The 10,757-nt window shown below is 44.8% G+C and overlaps 1 protein-coding gene and 1 long non-coding RNA gene across 5 annotated transcripts in view; one reads left to right on the top strand and one right to left on the bottom strand.

Annotated features, from left to right (window-relative positions):
- The window catches only part of P4HA1 (prolyl 4-hydroxylase subunit alpha 1), a 36,252-nt gene that overhangs the window by 20,082 nt on the left and 5,413 nt on the right, over positions 1–10,757 (top strand). Inside the window, exons 9-12 of one of the 4 annotated variants that reach the window (XM_068689215.1) lie at positions 737–807; positions 7,385–7,484; positions 8,756–8,809; positions 10,650–10,715. In XM_068689215.1, the coding sequence (XP_068545316.1) occupies positions 737–807; positions 7,385–7,484; positions 8,756–8,809; positions 10,650–10,715 (291 nt within the window). Of the gene's footprint in view, positions 1–736; positions 808–1,926; positions 1,998–7,384; positions 7,485–8,755; positions 8,810–8,872; positions 8,931–10,649; positions 10,716–10,757 lie in introns of all 4 variants that reach the window. The other 3 variants (XM_068689217.1, XM_068689214.1, XM_068689216.1) reach the window with 3 other exon arrangements.
- On the bottom strand, positions 5,751–8,535 carry LOC137859801 (uncharacterized). Its single transcript, XR_011098556.1, has 2 exons — positions 8,258–8,535; positions 5,751–6,096 (listed from the first exon to the last, which is right to left on the bottom strand). It is a non-coding gene; the product is annotated as an uncharacterized lncRNA (long non-coding RNA).

Below are 10,757 nucleotides of genomic sequence, written 5' to 3' on the forward strand. Positions count from 1 at the left end.
GTGTCCAGTAAATGGAGCGCAGTAAAGGGCAGGGCAAAGCCTTGAGCCAAGAATCTCACTCCCTGTAACGTAGGAACACAGCCTAAATGTAAAATACATGTAGCAAGTTGTTTTTGTTAGCAGTCAGTGTTAAAGAAGTTTACCTCAGTGCTGATGCTGTTACAGAAAGACTCAGAAGGTAGGGTTTTATTCGTCTTTCATTTATACAAGATCCAAGCAATGCTGCAATCAAGTTAACTGTAAACCTGAGCTTACATGCACCGGACAGAGCGTGAACAAAGGACCGATTGTATGTGTGTCATAATGCTGAATTGTTTCCAGCAGCTGTTGCAGTATGAAGAAAATGAAAGTTTCTAGTTTATTTTATTCAGACAGCTGCTCTTCTTGCTCCAGAAGTGGAAACATTATTTCCTGGAAAAGTTGATCTTCTCTAATGCTCTGAAATATATGTATGTGTATGCACATACATATATAAAACACACACACACTTAAAAAAAATATATATTAAAAAAAATCAAAAACTTTGTTTTAGTAAAAGTGGAGACTCCCCGTCCTGCCCTGTCATGGCTTTATGACTTCCTACCCCCACTCCATAAAAGACAAACCACCGCAGGAGGTGACTGGGTGGCTTGTGTGGGGCCCAGTGTGACATTTCCCCCTAGGCTTCTGAATGGTCGGATTGCTGTGATGCAGTATGTGCTTTGTAATGCAACTATTCTGATGGTTCGCTTCACAGCTGAGGCGAGCCACCATTTCAAACCCCATAACAGGAGCCTTGGAGACGGCACATTACAGAATTAGCAAAAGGTAAGAGAGCTCTATGCCAGATGTTTGGGGCCTGTAATGAGTATGTAGATTCTGCTCATTATGGGGAAGAAAGAGGTGGTCTAAAAAGACAACTTTGGCTTTGTAGTCCACCACTTTATTACATGCAGATCCTGTAACAGGCTGTTACTGCTGAGTTTCTCAGTCTTTTCCTTCAGCTAGAAGTTCTGGGGGTATATTTAATTATTATCATTATTATTTTTTGGGTCACCTTCTCAGTGTGTGTTCTCAAATGATAAAATATACAAGAAATAGGTCTGTAATTCATTGTCCAAAATATACGATGCTACAGAAGCTACAGAACCTTCAGTGTGGGCTCTGCATTTTCTTTATACTCCCTTTCCCCTTGCAGTTCTCAACAGCCCAGAATTGTCCTCCTTTCCTCTGCAAAATCTAGCAGCCCACTTCGAGTGCCTTTACAGATGTAAGAGATGCTTGAAGTCATTGCCACGTGCATGACAGCTGCAGTGGCACGCTCAGCGGATGTTCATTAGTCACACAGAATATCACTGTCCAGTCCTGAGTCCTACTTGGGCTCTTTTACCTGCTGCTGATTTGGTAGAAAGCAAGCTTGTTTTTCATTGGGCTCCATATTCTTTCCAATCTGTTGATAAAGTAAGTCAAGTGTTGAATTTAACAAATGTGTTCCAAAATGTGCCTCAGGAGAAAGCCTGGCTGGTTATAAAAAGAAACTGTCATCCCCACCTCCCGACAACCCTCCCCGTTTCAGTAGTGGTGATTAAAGATTGGCTGTGCCTCCCTTCTGCATCACACCAAAAGTCTCAATGGATTTAAACTTCTGCATGAAGAGGAACTGTCTGTGAAACTCAGCATCATAAATTATTTGCAGAAAGTCTCTGAAGGAAAAAAGTAAAAAAATAAAAAAGGAGGAAAAAAGTGAAAGGACAATCTAACCAAATTTTTCCAACCAACTTGTTTTGATTTGGACATGGCAGCTACAGCTTCTGTTGCCGTTCAAATATTGCTAATTTAAGAGCATTGCATACCATCCAGACCAATCGGAACCCTTTCAAACACCTGTGGCTTGGCAAAAAAGCAGCCTACTAGGTGGGTAAGCCCTTGTCCTTTCTCTTTTTGTAGCTGAGCCGTGCTACTGTTCATGACCCCGAGACTGGGAAACTGACCACAGCACATTACAGAGTCTCTAAGAGGTAAGGGGAACGTCTTCCGAAGGTATACTCAGTCCAAGGAAGTCTGTTCTGTCGCTGTTGTGCTTCATCTCTCTGTGGGGCAAATAAGGATTCTGCACAACTTTTTCGTTAGTCTCTCTTTAGAAGGGAATGGCCTGGAGTGAACCGAGCTGTCTTATAACAAAGCATGTGGTCATCTGAAATAGAAAGTATTTCTAGATGTTAGTGGTAGCTGAAGTGGAAGCTAGCATGTTTGCTTAGCATGGCTTGTCTGGCGTGACTAACGTACTAAAATGTTGGCAAAGCGCAGGGTTCTTCTAACACTAGTGGTGGAAGGCTGCACGTGTCACTCACCTGTACCAGTGAGCTGTGGTGGTGATTGCTGCATAAACGTAGGCATTGGGGAGCTGCTGTGACTCACAGGAGTAGCGCGAGGCAAAGCTAGTCGGTAACCTTCAAGGATTTCTTTGTTTGACGTTAAATGATTGAAAATAGATGCTTTCATAGAAAACCAGTGTTTCTTCAAATTCTTTGAACATAAACCTGAAGTTAGAATGGCCAGTAGTTTAAGGATTTTTATTTATTAAATTCTTTAAGAAATGCTTCAAAATACAGCACAAGTTGATTCACAAATGATTATTACTTTCATAGAAACTAGAAAAACTTTGTAGCTGAAGGGTGCTCCTTAAAATCATGCTTGTTACAAGTAGTGACAAGTTAAAACTTTTTTTTTGTACATTGAAAAGTGCATTGCACCTTCAGCAATGTGCATTTTAACTCTTCAGAGCTTCTGCAGGTCGTGGGAGTACTTTGGGAATTGCCCAAAGTGAGCTCTTATGTATTCGCTCCTTACAAATGACTTCCATGGGTCCTCTGCAGAATTGAATGTACATCTTCCTGTTTGACATGTGTTGCATTTAATGTTTTTTTTTTTTGTTTTTTGTTTTTTTTAAATTATTTTGAAGTCAGTTCGTGTCCTATTCTGGGTATCTGTGACAATTTATTTAAACAAAGTTTTCAAGTCCCAGGATTTGTCCTCTGTGCCCCAGACCACAGGGGGCTTTCACTGAACAAAGTTGCTAATCCATTTGAACATACCCTCATGGTTTCAGTCAAACTTGACGTGCTAATAATAGGAATTAGGGAAGGTGAGCAGATTACTAATTTAAATTGATTGAGATATATACAGAGGCCCCTATTTAAATCAAAAATCCTTAATGAAAAGACTTCTTATTTAGAGTTTTGATTTTTCATTAGATTTTTCATTAGTGTTATGCTTTGGGACTATTGCAAATGCCATAGTTGGAGGGAAAAAAAAAACCACAGCTAGACAATGCTCATCCCTAAAAGCTGATTTTTTATGGGTGTGCAGCCAGGTCCCATTTGGCATCACTTCCTCATTGGCTTTGTGACATGCCAAAATAAGTACTCTTTTGAAGGCTTTGATCTGGAACTAGGCTGTACCTTGCCTAGGGGCTGTGCTGCACACGTGGAATAAACCTGGTGCTTACTACCAGGTGAGCGGGCACCTGGAACCCGTAAGGTTTGCTGCTCAGACAGGTGTTGCTTGGGGGGTTCCTTCCAATGTACCACTTTGGTAGTACTCAGAAGTCAGTTGAATTTGCCAAGATAAGTGCTTAAAATCCTTTTCTCATTGGAAACTGAGTTAGAATTGCAAAGAGAAGTACAAGTAAATGGGGCATAGCGTGCTGCAGTGTGAAGACAAGTTTTTGAGGCTAGCAATGGACTTAGAGGTGGGAGGGGTGTGGGGAACTTCCCTTCTCATGCCTCTTCCCCTCACTTTTGTGTTCCTGTGTGCTGATTGATTACGATGAGAAAACTCAACACCTCAAACTACAAGGGGAGAAAAATTGCCACCCCCCTCAAAAAAAAACACACAAGACCAGGCTGCTTTAGAAGGCTCCTGCTGTTAATGCTGGATCACTGAACTTCTCGTGGGGAGCCACTGGTAGAAATGTTCCCCTGTTCAGGGCTGTTTGAGCTGGTTTGGATTCCTGATGAATCATTGCTCCTGAAAACCAAAAAATGCTTGCTTTATTTTTTTAATAGCTGACTGCTTTCCCCCGTCAAACATTCTTTCCTAGCAAATGCACTTCTAAATTACAGCATTCCTCCCTGAGAGGACTACTGTTCGCTGTGCAGTACGTGGCAGGCTGTATAAAAGGGGGCACCTTGCCAGCAGGACGAGGAGCACCGTTGAGCCGTGCTGTGTGCAGTACCAGAATAAATTTGGCCACTCTGACACTGCTTCTAAAGAAGCTTTTTTTCTTCCTTTCCTCCCAGCAGCCAGTCAGAGCCTGTAGCATATGTTACAATTCCCAGTTCAGAAATACTAGTCTGTGCTTTTATTCATTTTGTTATCCCTCTGCTAACATTTTTTCAGTTACTAAGTACGTTTTAGAAATTTCTTAAACAGAAATGAGTATTGTGTGTGACTGCAAAAGCAGCATTGACATTTTGGTGCCGTGGCTGAGGACGCAGCCTTTGTAATGGCTGGTACAGGTCTGACTTGTGCAGCTGGAGAAGGAGGCGAGCTTTTGGTTTGATGCGGTGCTTACTGAGGAAATATCAAAGCCTCCAGTAAGCAAAGTCACAGCTTGAACTCCTGTGCTTGTGACTTTGCAAGAAATAAGCTTTTCCCTTTTTGTTAACAAGGCTTCTGCCCACAGTGGGCTTATGGGCGTCAGCTGGTGAAAAGTGCTGGAATGCTTTCTGTTGCCAGTTACCTTGTCAGCAAAGGAACCAGATCTACCAGATTTATATTGAAGAGTAGAGATTGTGTGCACTTGAGTGTGGACTAGGCATATATTAAAAGGGAAAAAAACCCTGCTGAGCACAGTTTAGGGTTTTATAAATACTACAGTGTGTGCCACTGTTGAGGCAGCCTTTATTTTTTCTGATAGACAGGAGCAGGAAAAAAAGCGTCTTCAGGGTGATGGCATACCTGCTGGAGAGGCCTCGAGGCAGGCTGGTGTTAGCCACAGGTCTAAGGTTGAGCCTGGCCCCAAAGGAGGACAGTGTAGGGTGGCTTGCCACAGGTGTTGGGAGCCACCAAAGCCTGTGGTACCTGGAGAGGCAGCAGGCGGAGGCCTGGTGACACTGGACGCCCAGTGCAGGCTCTGCACCCTGTCAGCAGCAGGACCTGGAGCTTACAGGGTTAGCGCGTGCTGGGAGGCTGCAGGTGGAGCTGTGGGGACCTGCCGGCCTCCCCTCCGGTCCTGCTGCCTCCAGCAGAGAGCCTGGCACTCGCACTGTGCTTCCAGTTCCCCATTTCCTCCACCTCTCACAGACGTTCTTTGTACCCGCGGGCAATTAACTTACTTTATTTCTAAAACATGTACAGTGCTTTTATTTCATGAAAGGACGCAGTATTCACCCTGCGGAGGGACTCAGCATTCACTGCAACTCTAAGTAACCGATGGAGTCAGAATGCTTGTTTTTGTCTTTTTTTCTTAAAGCCTGTATGGTGGACTAGGCAGAGGGAGCTAAAGCATAACCTCTGAAGGCTTGGCAGGCTTGCCTGATGGCTGTGCTGGGGCTTCTCTGCTTTATGGAGTGGGAGCTTCGTGTTGCTTGTGGGGGCTGCCTGCTCCGTGGGGTTGCGTAGCTGCTTTCTGGTTGGGACGTGCTTTCCAGGAGTGGTCTCTGTGCTTGCTCCTGAAACCAAGGGCAGCTGCATTGTAACACCTTCTCATGCTAACCGTGTTCACAAATGGATGACTCTTTGTGCTTGTGCAAGTCTTCTATATAGAGTTCTTTTTTTTTTTTAAATTCAAAAAACAGTTCCGTGCTCGTAGAGATTCTGTAACCTGTGTCAGTGTCTTGTGTCACGTGTCATGCTACTGTTCCTCCCAAGCAAAGTGGTTTGGTGGTTGTTGTTTTTTTTTTAAATACAAACGTTTAAAACAATCAAACCTTTAATTTATTACAGACATGAAAGTTCATTTGTGTATAACCACTAGTATGTACTTGCCAGGTAGGCTCTGAGCACAGGTATTCTGTCCAACAGCCTTGTAAAAGCAGCAGGAACCACTACTGATGAGCCCCAAAGGCTAAATCAGACGCTAGAGAAAAGGCAGACCTAGCTGGCTCCATCTTCCTGCAAAAAGGGGACAAGTGTAGATGCTTCTCAAGCTGCACAGAGAAGTGGTGTAGCATGCTGAGACAGAAAAGACCAGCTAACACAAAGATGCATTGGCTAGAACTGGATGAGTAAAATCAGAAAAACATGCAAAAAGATGAGAGCTTTTTTTTAATTAAAAAAAATGGGCAGATGTAGATGAAATGGGTAGTGTAACAAAGTGTTTATCTTGTTAACAGATGAAATATGTGTGTGTTTGTGTAAGCAACTGGATGTGTTCGCAGCTGGTAAGGGGCCGGTGGGGATGCGTGGAGCTGCAGCTATACTTGTGTACTACGTGTGTGTGTGTGCTCGTCTGCCACGCACCCCTGCTCATGGTATGTGGCTGCTTCCCAGCCATGCAGCCTCAAGACTGAGCGACTACTTTAGAGCAGAAAATGCTACGCTGGGTCTGGGTTAAGGCAGCGTTTCTTGTGGAGCCCTGCTCCTCTATCTGTTCACACCTTTAGCTGCTGACAGGTTCGCCAAATATTTTAAATGCAGGTCTTCTAGCCGAAGAGTCCTAATTTACAAACCGGAGGCAGACATTTTGAAAGTGTCTTTGGAACTGTGAGGCTGACCTGTCACTTGCATATTAACAACAACAAATCTCCCTTAAAAATCACTGTGTACCTGAAACATCTGTTAAACACCGAATTTGTGATGGGCTGTTTTGGTAAAAATTGTTCAACGGGGAAAATGGTGAAGAGTTTTAGGCATTACTTAATTGTTTTCATAATGATTTTGTACAGTACTATCGCACAGGTAAATAATGTGACATAAAGGGCAGAACACAGAGCGCTCGCCTGTAAGTGGATGCTGACATGTGGAAGAGCTGAGTTACAGGCCCACAGACTCTGTGTGTGCTAAAATAACTTACCTATTTTTTTCCCTACTGCTGCATCAAATGTGTGCTCTGAACTAGCTGGTTGGAGTGGGTAAGAGCAAATCTGTAGTGTCCTGCTTTAGAAAAACAGCTAGAGCTGAAATCCACTGCTTGGAGCCCTTGCTTTGATTATTTTATAGTCTCGTATGGGAAGTAGGGCCCGTAGTTTTAGAGCTGCCTTAAACCAGCGTTGTATGTGTTCTCTCTAGAAAGCACATTTATCACCTGCAGACCTTTGTAATGCCCTAGAAATATTTCTGACTAGCCTACTAAATTTTAGTAAGCTACGCTCCAAAAAATCTCCAATGTGAAGTAATCCCAAATGTTGCCTTTGTACCAGCTATGACTGCATTTTATTAATGTATTTGTTATTTCACTTAGTGCATGGCTGTCTGGATACGAAAGCCCTGTGGTCTCTCGCATTAACACAAGGATACAGGACCTAACAGGCCTCGATGTCTCCACAGCAGAGGAACTACAGGTAATAACTGTTACGGGTATGGCAGTGCATGTCAGCTAGCATTTCACTTTGGCTGGCTGTGCATGCAGAACGGTGAGCACTCACTGCTGAGGGAGGCACAAAAGCTCGAAATGGGAAGAGAATGGTTGTTCAGATTTGCCATCCTTGGGCCTAGAGGGCCAACAGTGTCTGTTCTCTGTAATGGAACCCAAGTAACCTTGATTTTAAAAGTGCTTTTATTCATTTGCTCAAGGCTCTTAAATGACCAGCTAGTATGCTGCTTCACTGATGCTGAGGCAGGGGTAGTGCCTAGAAAGCAGGGCTGTGTTTCTGGGAAAACTGGTGTACTGCTCCAGCAAGCCTGCTGCTGATAAAATGCCCAAGTGTCTGGCTGAAAATTGATGCTATGAATGCAAAGATGACACAAAAAAAAAAGAAAAAGGACAGCGGGTCTTCTTTATAGACACAGAGGTCAAAAAGTGGTTCAGATTTGAATGCTGTAAAAGCGCCATGAGCCTTTTAAAAAGCATTTAGCTGGTGAAGTTTCTACAGAGAAAAAAAATACTGTTCTGCTTTGGGAGGTGGAGGAAGGACGTCCTGGTGTGAAACAGAGCGAGCTGCTACAAGCAGCCATGCTCACAACAGTTTGCACCTTACAGCCAGGGGGGTGCAGAGAGGGGTGCACACACCTGAGAGAACAAGGGATGGCAGCGGTGACCAGTGCGCTGTAGGATGGGGAGGGGGCTGGAGCCTGTCACAGTAACAGCGGCTGTACAGGGTGCTGGATTCCTTACCTGCCATAAACAATGTCCAGTACCGGGCTTGGATGCTGTGCAGCCAGACATCGTGGGGCTCCTGGGAGCCTGCTGCTGCCCAGGTCTTCGAAAGCTCTCCCCTCGGGACAAGCAAGTTCTGTCACCTGAAGGTGATGAGAGCAGGCACCCAGAAACAGGAGCCTGTCGTGAGCCATCGACTGGCGTGGTCAGGGGAGCGTTCAGGTAGGCTGGCCTGGGGAAGGGAGGGTGCAGCTGGAGCTTTTTGGGGCTGGAGAGACCCCAAAGTGCAGTCACGTCCAGGATTTGCACTGATGCAGTGTCTCAGAGAACTTTAGCTTATTTCTGAATAAACACAGAAGGACGTTGCTGCACAGATTTTTGCTGATGGACTTGTGCTTTCCTATGGCTTGATTTTGAAGCTTCATCCATCAGAAGGCTGTAGCTGATGGTCACACTCTTGCCCTTTCTGGATAAAATGCAGCTTTACCAGATTTTGTGCTTCTCCTTTCACTATAGGTAGCCAACTACGGAGTAGGAGGCCAGTATGAGCCTCATTTTGATTTTGGAAGGGTAAGTCCTGTTTAAAGTCTCCACCTCTTTCTTCTTCATAAGCACTGTGTTTCTCTTTTTCAGGTGGCAAATTATGGAGTGGGAGGACAGTATGAACCCCACTTTGACTTTGCACGGGCAAGTAAAGAGATGGAGGAGAGATAGTCACCTGGCGAAGCCTGGGCCTCTTGGCTGTGGCACAATATTTAATCTTTAACGTGTATTAAATTTTATAGCTCTTCAACTTCTCTAATCCATGTTAGTGGAGAAGCCCTCTAAACCACCAGCTGAACTGAGAAATATTACAGGTGTTACGGAGCAACAAGGTTTTCTGCAGAATGAAATTTAAAAAGAGCTGTTGTTAAGGAGATGACTGATGCTTCTTACCAGAGCAAAGGGCATTAGTTGGATTCTAAAACTGGAGTAACGTTTAGAACTGTTAGCTGGCAGTGGAAAGCCCAGTTGTTTCTAACCATTGCAGGCTATACAGTCAAACTGTGTAAGTGCGTGGTGTATATCCCGTGCTCCTGACACGCACAAGATGCACTAACAGCAGCTAACACCCAGCGATGCACTGAAGCTGCCGTGCCCGTAGGGCTGGCATTGCTGAGTAAGGCAAACGTGGCTGCAGGGGAAGGAGCTCAATGCCCCTTCCTACGAGGAAAATTTTGGAGGCAGCGTAAGAAAACTTGCATCGCAGCTTACCATGCAGGCCTGCAAGGGGAAGGGGGGGGGGGGTTACGCAGTTCTTCTCATTGTACAATCCTCATTTTATTTGACTTAAATTCCCAGCGTATTTTTCTTCCAGCTTAAATCTCTGGAAATCTCTTAAAACTGCTGGAAATAATGGCACTGAATTCAGTTGGTTATTTATTGGGCATACTTATTCGTGATTTAACACTTTGAGATTAACCTTGCGCTGTGAATCCAAGCCACCAACTATTAATCAGAATCTCTGCTCTGTAAGCACATGCTCAAAGGCATCACGAGTGATTAGCAGTTGCTGTTTGGCAGTGCATGGGTCAGTTTCTGAAATAATGCCCCATTGCTGAGATGTCAGCACATGCAAGTAGTGGTCACAGGAGGCAGGCTCTGGAAGTAAGAAACAGAGGTGTGACAAAAGCTGGTCTCATAACCCTCCTGTGGGGGTTCTGGTGTTTTGTTCAAGTGATGCCCCTGAGCATGGTGCTGGGCAGGCGGCCTCACAGCCACAGTGCCCGTTCCCGTGCGTTTAGGTGTGCGCATACCTTACTCCGGTGCAAAGCGGCAGGAATGGCTGTCACAGACACTCTGTGGCTAGGTGAGCGCACTGCTTAATGAATCACTTGTTAGGTTTTCGAGGGCACTCTGAAAACTGCAAACCAGGGTGTGCGGAGCAGCCTGCTGGCCACAGCGGCTAGCAGGGGCAGCTCCTGGGAAAGGGCCAGGGCAAGGGCAGAGCAAGCCCCAGGGCTGGCAGCAGCCCTCAGGGTGCGCGGAGCCGCTGCTGCTGGACCTGGGACCCAGGAGCTGCCCTCGCTGCTGTTCCTCTCTGCCAAGGACAAGAGGCAGCAGTCACTGTAATTAAATAATTAACTTTGTGTCTGTGAAGATTTATATACTCTGGCAGTACAGTTCTTACCTATTACCAACTTTGGCTTAGGACTTGAGTTCCCTGTGCTGTAGAATTTTAAATGCCTTGTTCATCTAAATTAATAGGTACACTCATCTTCTATTCCCCCCCTCCATTGCTGCAAATACAGGGATTTAATTAATTTTTCTGCATGAGTTTGTCTGCTGCTGGCTCTGCAGCTGTCTGTCATTGGTTCCTCTCGATAATCAAAATTAAATGCTTATTAAACCTGCTTGCTTTTATTCACAGAAAGATGAGCCAGATGCTTTTAAGGAATTGGGAACAGGCAACAGAATTGCTACTTGGTTGTTTTATGTAAGTGATATATTTCTGTCATGTGCTATTGCCAAAAATATC

Source organism: Anas acuta, chromosome 7 (genome assembly GCF_963932015.1).
Source record: "Anas acuta chromosome 7, bAnaAcu1.1, whole genome shotgun sequence".
In the NCBI taxonomy this organism is placed as follows: domain Eukaryota; kingdom Metazoa; phylum Chordata; class Aves; order Anseriformes; family Anatidae; genus Anas; species Anas acuta.